At 41.2% G+C, this 15311-nt stretch overlaps 1 protein-coding gene across 2 annotated transcripts in view; it reads right to left on the bottom strand.

Annotated features, from left to right (window-relative positions):
- The window catches only part of LOC111753191 (membrane-spanning 4-domains subfamily A member 4A-like), a 262670-nt gene extending 254759 nt beyond the window's left edge, over positions 1-7911 (bottom strand). For both annotated transcript variants that reach the window (XM_064288012.1, XM_064288013.1), the window contains exons 1-2: positions 7770-7911; positions 6550-6678 (exon numbers count right to left, since the gene is read on the bottom strand). In XM_064288012.1, the coding sequence (XP_064144082.1) occupies positions 6550-6678; positions 7770-7793 (153 nt within the window). In that variant the 5' untranslated portion in view covers positions 7794-7911. The remainder of the gene's footprint in view (positions 1-6549; positions 6679-7769) is intronic.
- Positions 7912-15311: the final 7400 nt, after the last annotated feature.

Genomic DNA, 15311 nt, shown 5'->3' with positions numbered 1-15311 from the left:
ATATCTGTAAAGTACACTTTTTTTTCCAAAGCACATGGAACATTCTTCAGAACAGACCACATCTTAGGCCACAGAGCAACCCTCAAAGAGATCCAAAACATTGAAGTAATACAAAGCATCTTCCTGGAACACAACACCATCAAGGTAGAAATTAACAGGAAGGACAAGGAAAAAAAAAAAAAAACTGATTACATGGAAACTGAATAACATGCTGGTTAAAAACCACTGGGTAATAGAAGAAATCAGGAATGGAGTCAAAAAATCCCTAGAATCAAATGAGAATGAAAACACATCATACTAAAACCTTTGGGACACAGCAAAGGCAGTCCTTATAGGTCAATTTATAGCAAGAGAAGCAAACATCAAAAAAGAAGAAAGGAACAAAATCAAAACATTAGCTATACAACTCAAACAAATAGAAAGAGAAGAGTAAAAAAAAAAAAAAAAAAACAAGCCCACAGCCAGCAGAAGAAAGGAAATAATAAAGATCAGAGCAGAAATAAATGAAATAGAGAATAGAAAAATAATAGAAAGAATCAACAAAACCAAAAATTGGTTCTTTGAAAGGCCCAACAAAATAAACAAACCACTGGCCAAACTGATAAAAAAAAAATAGGAGAGGATGCAAATAACCCCAAAAAAAAAAAATGAAATGGGGGGCATTACAACAGACCCAATGAAATAAAAAGGATCATAACACAGTATTAGGAAAAACTATAATCTGACGAATTTGAAAACCTACAGGAAATGGACAAATTTCTAGAAACACACTACCTACCCAAACTAACACAAAATGATGTTGAAAATCTGAACAGACCCATGACAAGAGAAGAGATTGAAAAGGTAATTAAAAGAAAAAAAAAAAAAAACTCCCAGCAAAAAAGAGCTCTGGCCCAGGTGGCTTCACTGGAGTATTCTACCAAACATTTAGAGAAGAGATTACACCAGTGCTACTCAAACTATTTCAGGACATACAAGGAGACATACTTCCGAATTTATTCTACGAACCCAGCATAACTCTGATACCAAAACCAGGCAAAGACACCACAAAAAAGAAAATTATGGATGCATATCTCTCATGAATATAGATGCAAAAATTGTCAACAAAATTCTAGCCAATAGAATTCAGCATCATATCAAAAAAATAACACATCATGACCAACTAGGATTCATACCAGGTATGCAAGAATGGTTCAACATTAGAAAATCAGTCAATGTAACCCACCATATAAATAAAAGAATCAAATGATCCTCTCAATCGATGCAGAAAAGGCATTCAATGAAGTCCAACACCCATTCCTAATAAAAACTCTCAATGAAACAGTCATAGAAGGACAATTCTCAACATAATAAAGGGCACCTATGCAAAACCAACAGCCAACATCATTCCTAATGGAGAGAGGCTGAAAACATTCCACTTGAGAACAACAAGGATGCCCTTTATCACCATTCCTATTTAACATTGTGTTGAAAGTCCTAGCTAGAGCAACGAGGTAAGAGACAGAAATAAAGGACATACAAATCGGTAATGAGGAAGGTACACTGTTCTTATTCATGGATGATATGATACTATACTTAGAAAACCCAAAAGATTCCACAAGAAAACTACTGAAACTAATAGAAAGATTTAGCACATTAGCATGATATAAGATAAACATACAAAAATCAGTTGGATTCCTATACACCAATAAGCAGAACAATGAAAAGCAAATCAGGAAAACAATACCATTTATAATAAAGCACCTCAAAAAATAAAATACTAAGGAATAAATGTAACCAGGGATGTAAAAGACCTATACAAAGAAAACTACAAAACAATACTGCCAGAAACCAAAAGCGATCTACATACATGGAAAAACATACCATGTTCATGGATAGGTAGACTCAACATTGTGAAAATGACAATTCTACCCAAAGCGATTTACATATACCATGCAATCCAGATCCAATGCCAACAACATTCTTTTAAGAGAGGGAAAAACTAATCATTAATTTCATATGGAAAGGGAAGAAGCCTGAACAAGTAGAGAACTATTAAAGAAAAAAAATAGGAGGCCTCACACTACCTGACCTGAGAGTGTAGTATACAGCTATGGTAGTCAAAACGGCTTGATACTGGTACAATAACAGACACATTGACCTATGGAAGAGAATTGAGAACCCAGAGGTAAATCCATCCACCTAAGGTCACCCGATCTTTGACAAGGGTCAAAAGTCCATCAAATTGGGAAAATACAGTCTTTTTAACACAATGTGCTGGCAAAACTGGATGTCCATCTACCTCACTTCATATACAAAAACTAATTCAAAATGGATCAAAGACCTAAATATAAAAACAAAAACTATAAATTTCATAGAAGAAAAAACAGGATAAATGCTAGAAGCCCTAACACACCACATTGTTGTTGTTAGGTGCCATCAAGTTGTTTCCAACTCGTAGCGACCTTATGCACAACAGAACGAAACACCGCCCGGTCCTGAGCCATCCTTAAAATCGTTGTTATGCTTGAGCAGCCACCATGTCAATCCACCTTGTTGAGGGTCTGCCTCTTTTCCGCTGACCCTGTACTTTGCCAAGCATGATGACCTTCTCCAAGGACTGATCTCTCTTGACAAAATGTCCAAAGTATGTAAGACAGTATCTCCATCCTTGCTTCTAAAAGCATTCCGGTTGTACTTCTTCTAAGACAGGTTTGTTCTTTTGGCAGTCCATGATATATTCAATATTCTTTGCCAACACCACAATTCAAAGGCGTCAACTGTTCTTCAGTCTTCCTTATTCAGCTTTCACATGCATATGATGTTGTTGTTAGGTTGTTGTTGGGTGCCTTCGAGTCGGTTCCAACTCATAGCAAACCCATGCACAACAGAACAAAACACTGCCCAGTCCTGTACCGTCCTTATAATCGTTGTTATGCTTGAACCCATTGTTGCAGCCACTGTGCCAATCCACCTTATTGAGGGTCTTCCTCTTTTCCGCTGGCCCTGTACTTTGCCAAGCATGATGTCCTTCTCCACATACTGATCCCTCCTGACAACAGGTCCAAAGCATGTAAGATGCAGTCTCACCATCCTTGCTTCTAAGGAGCATTCTGGTTGTACTTCTTCCCAGACAGATTTATTCGTTCTTCTGGCAGTCCATGGTATATCCAATATTCAATATTCTTTGCCAGCATCACAATTCAAAGGCATATGATACGATTGAAAATACCATGGCTTGGGTCAGGCGCACTTTAGACTTCTTGATGGCATCTTTGCTCTTCAACACTTTAAAGAGGTCCTTTGCAGCAGATTTACCCAATGCAATGCATCTTTTGATTTCTTGACTGCTGCTTCCATGGCTGTTGATTGTGGATCCAAGTAAAACGAAATCCCTGACAACTTCAATCTTTTCTCCATTTATCATGATGTTGCTCATTGGTCCAGGTGTGACAATTTTTGTTTTCTTTATGTTGAGGTGCAATCCATACTGAAGGCTGTGGTCTTTGATCTTCATTAGTAAGTGCTTCAAGTCCTCTTCACTTTCAGCAAGTAAGGTTGTGTCATCTGCATAACGCAGGTTGTTAATGAGCCTTCCTCTAATTCTGATGTCCCATTCTCCTTTATATAGTCCAGCTTCTTGGATTATTTGCTCAGCATACAGATTGAATAGGTATGGTGAAAGAATACGACCCTGACATACACCTTTCCTTAATTTAAACTAATCAGTATACCTTTGTTCTGTCTGAAAAACTGCCTCTTGATCTATGTACAGGTTCCTCATGAGCACAATTAAGCTTTCTGGAATTCCCATTCTTCACAATGTTATCCATAATTTGTTATGATCCATACAGTCAAATCCCTTTGCATAGTCAATAAAACACAGGTATACATACGCAACATTAACAGGATACAATCATAACCAACAACATACAAATTCTTGAAGATAAGCTAGATAACTGGGATCTTCTAAAAATTAAACACATGCTCAACAAAAAGCTTCACGAAAAAAGTAAAAAGAGAACCTACAGACTGGGAAAAAAACTTTGGCTATTACAAATCAGACAAAGGTCTGGTCTCTAAAACCCATAAGAAAGTCCAACACCTCTACAACAAAAAGACAAATAATCCAATTAAAAAATAGGCAAAGGAAATGAATAGAAATTTCACCAAAAAGACATTCAAGCGGCCAACAGACACATGAGGAAATGCTCCCAATCTTTACCCATTAGAAAAATGGAAATTAAAACCACAATGAGCTACCATCTCACCGCAGCATTACTGTCAGGAATCAAAAAAACAGGAAATATGTTGGAGAGGCCAAGGGGAGATTGGAACTCTTATGCACTTCTGGTGGGAAAGCAAAATGACACAACCATTTTGGAGAATGATCTGGTGTTTCCTTCAAAAGGTAGAAAAAGAAATACCATATAATCCAGCAACCCCACTTGTAGGAATATATCCTAGAGAAATAAGAGGCGTCACACGAATAGACATATGCACACCTGTGTTCACTGCAGCATTGTTCATAATAGCAAAAAGTTGGAAACAACCTAGATACCCATAACAGATGAACAGACAAACAACTATGGTACATGCACACAGTGGAATTTTACACAACAGTAAAGAACAATGATGAATCGGGGAAGCATCCCATGGATGAAACTGGAGGGCATTATGCTGAGTGAAAAAAATCAATCACAAAAAGACAAACATTTTATGAGACCACTAATGTAAAAACTCATGAAAAGGTTTACACACCAAAAGAAACAACCCTTGACAGCTACGAGGGAGGTGGAGGATGAGGATGTAAAAACACTTAATAGACAATAGATAAGTGGTAACTTTGGTGAAGGGTAAGACATTACACAATATTCGGGAAGCCGGAAAAATGTAGAAGGTGAGGTCATGGAGACTCCATAGACACGTCCAAACTTCCTAAGGAACCAAATTGCTGGGCTAAGGCCTGTGGGGACCATAGTCTCAAGGAACATCTACCTTAATTGGCACAACACAGTTATGTAGAAAATGTTCTACATTCTACTTTGGTGTGTAGCTTCTGGAGTCTTAAAAGCCTGTGAGCAGGGATCTAAGATACAACACTGGTCTCACCCCTTTGGGAGCAAGGGAGGATGAAGAAAACTAAAGATACAAAGGAAAGATTAGTCCAAAAGACTAATAGACCACATCTACCACAGCCTCCGCAACTCTAAGTCCAGTACAACTAGATGGTGCCTAGCTACCACCACCGACTGCTCTAACAGGCTTCACAATAAAGGTTCCCAGACAGAGCTGGAAGAAAATGTATACAAGAATTCTAACTCACAAAAAAGTCCAGACGAACTGGCTTGACAGAGACTGGAGAAACCCTGAGAGTATGAACCCCAGACACTCTTTTAGCTCAGTAATGAAGTCATTTGGGGGTTCACCCTCCAGCCAAAGATTAGACAGGCCCACAAAACAAAACAAGGCTAAAGTGGCACACTAGCCAGCAGCAAGGAATTGAAGGCAAAAGGGATCAGGAAAGCCAGTAATAAGGAATCCAAGGTTGAGACGGAAGAGTATTGACATGTCATGGTGTTGTTAACTAATGTCATAAAGCAATATGTGTACTAACAATTTAATGAGAAAGTAGTTTGTTCTGTAAAGCTTCATCTACAAAAACCAACCAAACCAAACCCGCTGCCGTTGAGTCAATTTCGACTTATAGTGAGTGACCCTATAGGGCAGAGTAGAACTGCCCCATAGAGTTCCCAAGGAGAGCCTGGCGGATTTGAACTGCTGACCTTTTGGTTAGCAGCTGTAGCACTTAAGCACTACGCCACCAGGGTTTCTCTCAACAGTACAATATAAATAAATAAATAAAGAGAAGCACAGAGTAAGAGACACCAGTAGTGCTGAGGTTGGGGCAGTGGGGTGTTACAGTGCTAACTGTGATTGTCAGGACAGGCCTCGTTGAGACGTGAGATTTAAGCAAAGACTTAAAGGAAGTAAAAATTATTAGACTACACCTATGCCCTAGGGCATCCTCTCTTGCCCAAGCAGATATATGGGAAAAGAGCATTTCTAATTGAGGGGAAAAAAGGTCCTAAGGCTCCAGGAATAACAGGAGGCCAGGGAGTCAGGCGGAGTGAAGTGGGCAAGGACAGAGAAGCTGGAGGTGAGGTCAGCAAGGTGATGATGGAGCTAGAAGAAAAGAAAAGAAAAAAAAATAAAGTCTGATAAGGTCTACCAGGAGTCCTTGATGAGCTCTTGCATCACCAACCAAGGACCAATGTAGAAATGACTTGCCACAGACCTCCTTTTGAAATAATCAATGCTTTCAATGTATTTTTTCAATATATAAGCCATTCTGAGTTGGGTTTTTGGTTACATGCTGCTGTAATATATTATAACTGATGGATATTAAATATTTAATTTGCCTAATTTTCAGTCTTTTATATTATTATTCCTACATTAAATATGAAAAAAACTGAGTCAGAGGCAGATTAGATACATTTCTCAAGGTTATAAAATACAAGGTAGAGTTAAGACACTGTCTCCAATTATTTCAGAAGGTATTCTACTCACCACTACTGACCCCCATATTGTGTAACCTGTGTATACTGAAGTGGGTTTTGGTCCATCAGATGGCAATGAGACAGACATCATCGTTATTCCCAAGGTGAGGTTTATCAAGCCAATCAGGATCTGGACAACCTAGAAATGATGACAAAAGTAAAAACCAATGATCTATCGCAGAAATGGTGCCCAAGCCAACCTTTCTCTAACCACTGAGTCACTTTCCTTCTCCATTGTTTGGAATAGTCAGACGTGCCTCTTGATAGTCTCTGGTCAAAAAAAATTTTTTTTCCATATAAAGAACTGTGAATATTGTAACTTACCAAAATTATCTCTTGGAATATCTGTCTTTCACCCAGGAATTTCAAAGTAAAAGAAGATTCTGCCAGGACTTGCTCAGAGACACTGTATGGTACCCAAAATGACAACCCACTATGTCATAAGTACCCCTATGAGAACTGTCGCTCTCCTTTGTCACATGCCCAGATACGGGAGAAACAGGAGTTAGTAAAAATTTTTCTAGTTAGGATAAGTGACCTAAAGGAAGGAGAGTCCTTATAGGGGATAATGAGAAAAGAGCAAATATGGCATGGTCTTGGGATCTGGGACCTGGGGCCATGACTGAGTACAGAGATCAAAAATTAGGGGATTTTGAGTACAATTGTCCAATGACATTAAAAAGGATTCAAAGTACTAACAATGACTTTGTCCCAGTGCTTTGAAGCCTGAGCTACAGAGAAACTTTTATATTCACTGTCTTTCTGCTAGCACTAAGCTGTCTTTCTTTACACTTTTCATTATTTTCAGGGAAATCCACCTAAGACTCCAGAGAGGAAACACATGGAGGATAAAAGAGTTTTCATCATCTTCAGAGCAGGACTGGCTGAGAAAGTGACCCAGAGAGAGATACTAACAATAGGCAGCCATCAGGTATCAGGGAAGCCTGTGGAGTGGACACCATCTAGTTCACACATGGCCTTTTCTTTTCCTCCTCTTCCATGTGGAAGTTAAATATATTTATCATGGATGACCCACATGGATTAGAATCAGGATGTCATAGAATTTTCTGCCATTTTTTCCAAGTGATAGGGCCCGAACATCAAATACTGCTGTCCTGAAGATCAGTAGATGTGATATTAGACTTGTAGGAGAGAGTATCTGTCATTAAATCTGATCAATTTTGAGTTTACAGCATTATTAGTGTTCTTCCAGATCTGCTCCTGACTTACCCCGAGAATCTTCTTCACTGACATCCTTTTCCACAGATCTGAGTGTAGAGCAGCAGGCTGTCCTACCTCAGGTACACCAAAGTCAACTCTTGGTGTGGTCTGTTTCACTCCTTGCAGAGCTGTCAGAGCAGCAGAAAAGGTGCTACAATAAGAAACATAATACAGAATGAAGTCCAGAAAATGACAAGAGAGGGACACTTTGAGGCAGGCTCCTCCATAACAGAATCTCTGGCCTGTATTCCTTCATTAAGTTATACAGCTATTAGACATTTCACAACATATTAAAGAGAGAATTTATTTCCACATCCCTGATTTACTGTGTCTTGAGGAGGGAGGAAGGATGGGTTTACATGATTCCTGAGAGCATATTCGTTTTGCCATGTGGTTAGTGTTTGTGGCTATTTATCTTTTCCAGTTTTTTTCAAAGATTTTTCAGCAGAGTCAGAGTTGTCATCAGCTTCCTGCTCTCATGGAATAAACTAGACACATGTATAAATGATGTGAGGGTGGTGTCTGACCTTCTGGAACTTGACAAGGCAGAAGGACGTTCAAGAGCAATGGCCAAGGCTGATTCCTATGAGACGAAGTTTAGTCATGTCTCCTCTCTCAGCCAGCTTTACCAGTTCTGACACCAATCATCCGTCTTACCGCACTCTCTACTTCTCTGCTGGGTTCAATAAATCATTGCAATGGTCACACAGAACTCACAGACAATATTCACAATTATGGGGTCTATTAGGGAAGTAACAGTTACAATTCAGGCTCAGGAACACTCAGGACAAAGTTCATCCATTGGGACGGCCTCTTCCCAGCCGTGCTAGCATGTATGACTCTCCCTGGCCCTTGGCCTTTGTCCAAAGACACTCAGCTTTCTCCATGGTCTGGGATAAAAAAAAAAAACAGTGCCCTCGATGCTAACCCACTATTTCCTGCTACTGGGTCTCTGCCACATTTCTCACTGCATTCAGTGTTAGAGCTCTCTCTCTCTCTGTCTGAGACTCTTGGTTCAATGAGCTTCTCAATGCAAGGATCTTTGGTCCATAAATGTATTGGTTCCTAGCTAGTCTTCCTTGGAGTGGTAACATCTTCTCTCTGTTCTGGAATTAGCTCTCTCTTAAGGCAAAATTGACCAATCCCTTTGGTGGCTATAATTATCTTATTTGCATAGTCCAACTTGACCACTTGGGTGGGATTTAGAAAGGCCCTAAAAAAGCGACTCATCGCATTGTAACAAAGGAGCAGGCAAAGGCAGACCAGGGGAGCTCTTCTTTCTATTGCAGACTGTGCTTTGATGATAACTGAGTTTGTAAATTAGGTTACATATTAAATGCTGTTCAATAGTGTGATGGTTAAGACTGTGTGTCACATTGGCTGTGCAATGGTTCCCAGTGTTTTGTGGGTCTTGTGTTATTGTGGTCACTTCCTTGTTGAGATTTGATATGTGATGACCCCCATGATGGGATCTGCTGTGAATAACCAATCAGCTGAAAGGGAATTTCCTTGGGCATGTGGCCTGATGTGAGTGTAGGTGGACCTTCTGGCAGGGCTCAGGGTCTTATGCCTGTTCTGGATCCTGCAGCTGGCTCCTGCTCATCTCACCTCCAGTTCTTGGGACTGGAGTTAGCAACTTCCTTGCAGTCCTGCCTGCTGATCTTGGGATTCATCGATCTTCACAACCTGTGAGCAAGAGCCCTGCTCTCCAACCTGCACATCTTGGTTTTGCCAGCCCCTGCAGCTATGTGAATCAGGAGAAGCCTCTATTCTGACCCACAGACTTGGGACATTACACCCTCTACAACAGTGCGACCCATTTCTTTGATATATATGTCTCTCTTTCTCTATATTTATATGCATTACTTGTTTTGCTTCTCTAGAGAAGACCGTTGGTACCAACGGTGATTCTAGAGAAACAAATTGTAGGGATGAATTTTCTCTAAATTGGTTCCCAAGTCTTGTTAGTCTTAAAGATGTTGATGGCTATGCTACCAGTATAGTAAAGAGGGCACTGCTAATCCAAGGTATGAGGTGACAATTCAAATATGCAAAATATTACCACCAGTAGATCAAGTATTGGCAAAAGCTGAGGCTCTGGGTGATTGCATGTATTCTACCATTCCACAAATTTGTATTAATGAGGAGTATAAAGAAGCTGTTTGGTTGATCCTACTATTGCTAGACAAACTGGTGAAAGAAAGCTCAGGGCTTCAGGTTCAAGCTCACGCACTGCATAAATGACTTCAGAGTTTCCGTTTGTGCCTTGAAAGAAAGCTTTACTTCTTGTAGTAACAGCTGATAATTCCAAAAACCAAACTGAGAGTTTTATTGTAAGAGTGCCTGAATTACAATGCCAACTTAACTGCCAAACTCGAGAAGTATCTGAAGTTAAAGTGAGGGCATTGATTGGAAAGAAATGGGGTCCTTGAAACCTGGGAATGGGACATATGGGCAAATAATCAGGAACCTGGAAACACTGAGCCCCTAAATTCCATTGAATCATTACTGCCAACAGAACTGTTAGCCCCTCCACTCCCATCTAATGAGATTAACTCAGCTGCATCTAAAGCGACTCTTTCTGGGTCATCGCCTGAGACATCACCGAGGCAGATGCTTTACAAGACAATGCTGAATGTTCTCAAAACATTTCCCCACTGATTTTGGCTTCTAGACCTATAACAAATCTTAAGTCCCAGCGAGCCCCAAAAGGTGAAGTACAAAGTGTAACCCAGGAGGATGTATGTTACACTCCAAAAGAACTGCTTGACTTTTCTAATATGTACAAACCAACCTGGGGACTGTGTGTGGGAATGGCTATTAAGGGTGTAGGATAATGGTGCAAGGAACATAAAGATGGATCAGTCTGAGTTTATTGATATGGGCACACTAAGCACAGATTCTTCGTCCAGTGTTTCAGTTTGAGAAGTTAGGAATGGATCTAATAGTTTATTTGGTTGGTGTTTTAGGCTGGTTTCTTTAGAGAAGCAAAACCAATAAAGCATACAAATATAATTACAAATATAAATACACACATATATATGTAGAGAGAGAGATTTATATCAAGGAAATGGCTTATGCAGTTCTAGAGGCTGCAGTGTCCCAAGTCCAAGGGTCAGGATAGAGGCTTCTCCTGATTCACATAGCCACAGGGGCTGATGAAACCAAGATTGGCAGCTCAGAGAGTAGAGCTGTTGCTCAGGGGCCATGAAGATCAATGAATTCCAAGATTAGCAACCAACACTGCAGGTAAACTACTAGCTCAAGTCCCAAGAACCAGAGGTCAGATGAACAGGAACCAGCCGCAGAATCCAGAAGGAGCAAAAGCCCACAAACCATGCCAAAATATCCACTTACATTCAGTGGAGGATACACACCAAGAAAAATCCCTTTCAACTGACTGGCTACCCACAGCAGATTCCACCATGAAGGTGATCACATAATATCAAATGTCATCATGGAAGTGATTGCAACATCCTACAACTATCAAACCACTGAGAATCATGGCCCAGCGAAGTTGACACACAAGTTTAACCATTACAGTTGGGTTGCTGAAACATGGATTATAAGGTGGCCTATGCTAAACCAAAGTGAAGTACCAGACCTGACTTGGTATACTGCAGAAGAAGGTATTCAAAGGCTTAGAGAAATTAGCATTCTACAGTGGATCTATCAGTTTAGACCCACAGAACCACACATGGAATGCTTGGGTGACACACCTTTTACCACAACAGTGAGGAACAAATTTGTGAAGTGAGCCCCAGCATCACTGAACACTGCTGTGATTGATATTTTATTTAAGTCAGATTTGACAGAGGGAAGGAAGACACCTAAGTACAATGGGGCTGATTGGAGCCTGTGGTGGTAGAGGCCAAGTGACACCACTGAATTGACAAAGACAAGGTGGCCATGGTTACGGTAATAGACAGCAAAGTCAAAGCACTAATCAGAATAATCTGACTCATATGGACTTATGGCATGGGCTACTTAGTCATGGTGTCTCTAAGGGTAAAACAGAGAGAACATCTACTAAGTATTTCCTGATCTGCACAAACAGATAAATTCTAGGTCAGGTGAACAGCAATCTAACTTGAATCACGAGAATAAAGGGTCAATTCCCAGACTTGAGTGAGTTTAAAGACCCACAACCCCTTGAATGAAGTGAAGGCTGAGTCTCCTTGAGGAAGTACTCCAATACACTGCCAAAAATTTAGACTGTTAATTTCTCTCCCAGCCTTCCCCAAAGGAATCTATGGCCTGTTGTGAGAGTGACTGTTCACAGGGAAATGAAAATAATCAGACTTTTCAGGGATTATTGGATACCGGCTCTGAACTGACACTAATTCCAAGAGACCCAAAAGATCACTATGGCCCACCAGTCAGAACGGGGGCATATGGAGGTCAGGTTATTAATGGAGTCTTGGCTCATGTCTGTCTCACAGTAGGTCCAGTGAGTCCCTGAACCCATCCTGTAGTGATTTCCCCAGTCCCAGAATGCATAATTGGAATTGATATAGTCAGCAACTGGCAGGACCCCACACTGGATCTCTGACAAATGAAGAAAGGAATATTACGATAGGAAAAGCCAAGTAGAAGCCAATAGCACTGCCCCACCTAGGAAAATAGTAAAGAAAAAGCAATACTGCATTTCTGGAGGGACTGCAGAGATTATTGCCACCATCAAGTACTTGAAGGTTGTAGGGGTGGAGATTCCCACCACATCCCTACTCATGTCACCAATTTCACCTGTGTAAAGAAATTTAAAAAACATGGATATTGGAGAATGACAGTGGGTTATTGAAAACTTAACCAAGTGGTTATTCAAAATGCAGCTGCTATTCCAGATGTAGTCTCATTGGTTGAACAAATTAGTATATCTCCGTATAGGGTCACTATGAGTCGGAATTGACTTGACGGCAGTGGATTTTGGGTTTCTGGAACCTGGTATGCAGCTATTGATGTGGCTAATGCCATTTCCTCCATGCCTGTTTCAAAGGACCATCAAAAATTGTTTGCCTTTGGCTGACAAGGCCAGCAATATACCTTTAGTTGCCTACCTCAGCGTTATATCAACTCTCCGGCCCTATGTCAAAATTTAGTCCTTAGGGAACTTGATCGCTTTTTTCTTTCACAAGGCATCTCACTGGTCCATTACGTTGATGACATAATATTGATTGGACCTACTAAAGAGGAAGCGTCAGTGACTCTGGACATATTTGTAAAACATTTGCCTGTTAGATGGTGGGAAACTAATCTCACAAAAATTTGGACACCTTTCACCTCAGTGATATTTCTGGGGGTCCAGTGGTATGGGGCATTTCCAGATATTCCTTCTAAAGTGAAGGAAAAGTTTTTGCATCTGGCTCCTCTCACAACTGAAAAGGAGACACAATGCCTAGTGGGATTCTTTGGTTGTTGGAGGCAGCATATTTCTCCCTTGGGTGTGCTACTCTGGCTCATTTATCAAGTGAGTAGAAAAGCTGCTGGTTTTGAATGGGGCCTAGAACAAGAGAAGGTTCTGCAACATGTTCAGTCTGTTGTGCAATCCACTCTGTCCCTTGGGCCGTATGAACTGGCTGATCCAATGGTGCTTAAAGAGTCCACGGCAGATAGAGATGCTATCTGGAGATTTTGGCAGGCCTCTATTGGTAAATCATAGCACAAACCCTTATAATTTTGGAGTAAAGCCCTGCCATCCTGTGCAGATAACTACACTCCTTCTGAGATGCAGTTTTTGGCTTTTTACTGGGCTTTACTTTTTTTTTTACTAGAGTCTGAACACTTAACCATGGCACACCAAGTCACCATGCAGCCATAGCTGGCCATCATGAACTAGGTGTTGTCTGACCCACAGACTCATAAAGTTGGATATGCACAGCAGCACTTCATCATTAAATGGAAGTGGTATATAAGAGATCAGGCCCAAGCAGGACCTGACGGAACAAGTTGCCTGAGGAAGTGGCCCTCATGCACATGGTCTCCATTTCTGTCACATTACCTTCTATCTCTCAGTGTACCCCTATGGCCACATGCAGAGTCCTTTATGATCAGTTGACTGAAGAAGAGAAAATTCATGCCTGGTTTATAGGTGGTTTTGGGCAATATGAAGGCACCACTCAAAGGTGGACAGCCAGAGGAGGAGCCAAAATGATGGAATAGCAGACACTTCTAGTGAGCACTCTTTACAATAAAGACCCAAAAAACAAGTGAAATGAGGATATTTATGACAAGCTAGGAGACTTGAACATCTAAGGCAAACTTAGAAAATGAACTGAGGGTCAGGGGAAGGAAGAGATGGTTCAGAAGAGGAGAGGAGTTGCTGGACCTGAATCACAGGGAGCCCTCAGGCACTATTGCCAGGAGTGGAAGTGGCGGGCTGGTACTAGCATTCGGCCACATTTTTATCAGGGAGAAGCAGCTAGCCACACAGCCTACTCACACCTCCGGAACCAGAGAAGAACAGTGCTCTCAGCAAAAGCTAAGTACTTGTGTGTATTTTACCACGGCTCCAAGCTCCTAAGCTGGCTTCAGCGGCTGACTTCCCTGGGCTTGAGAAAGGCCCTGTTGAGCACCGAGAGCCATCCTTCCAGCGTTGAGGAAGGAATAAATTTGCTTTTGGGGGAAAAGATAATTTGCCAGCTCCACTAAATTAGGGAGCTCAGGACAGAGGCAGCTCATGTCCAGGCATGAATGGTCCGTGGATTTGAGTACCTTTCCCCTCTGCATGGACCTGTGTGGGCATATTTCAGGAGAATAGGCCCTTGTTGGCAGATTCCAACCATTTCAGCTGTTTGGCAGAGAGGTGGGTGTTTGAAGTTTGACATTGCTTTGCCTATTAAACAGGGTCCTTACCTACCCACATCCAGGGCCTAAAGACTGGTAGCTCCACTCAAGTCATCCAGCCACCAGTGACAGGGATCCAAGGATAACTGCTATGTCCCACCCAGTCGGTACTACCCAAAACACTGGGTGCCCATGGTCTATCTGCAGAAACCACCCACCTGTACCCTCTAGGGAACAGGGACATGCTTTCCTCAGAGACACATGGGGGGTGATTCTCAGCCCCTGCCTTGCTCAGAGTGTGACCCCCTGCTGCAATCAGATACTGGTATCTACACCAATCACCCCTGCCCCTCTAAGACTGTAGGACAGAGCCTGTACCACACACTTGATGATCAGCTAGCTACCTGGACACCTGAGCTGAATTCATACAAGAATAGTAAATGGAATCCTAGACTGATGTACATAATAACAGCTCTAGCCATCAGGGCACAGGACAGCAGAGCTCCAAACGTAAAAATAATCAAACTAGCTCACTCAAGCAACCCATCTGGGAATACTAAAACAAAACAAAGCAAGAAGTTTTGACACAGTAAGCAAACATAACATAAACTAATACAATAGCTTATAGATGGCTCAGAGACAACAGTCAATATCAAGTCACATAAAGAAACAGACCATGATCACCTCAACAAGCTCTCATAACAAAGAATCTAGGGATCTTCTAGATGAAAGTGCCTTCCTGGAATTACCAGAGGCAGAATACAAAAG

Source organism: Loxodonta africana, chromosome 7, assembly GCF_030014295.1.
Source record: "Loxodonta africana isolate mLoxAfr1 chromosome 7, mLoxAfr1.hap2, whole genome shotgun sequence".
NCBI lineage: Eukaryota > Metazoa > Chordata > Mammalia > Proboscidea > Elephantidae > Loxodonta > Loxodonta africana.
This window is presented reverse-complemented; position numbering and strand designations above follow the sequence as displayed.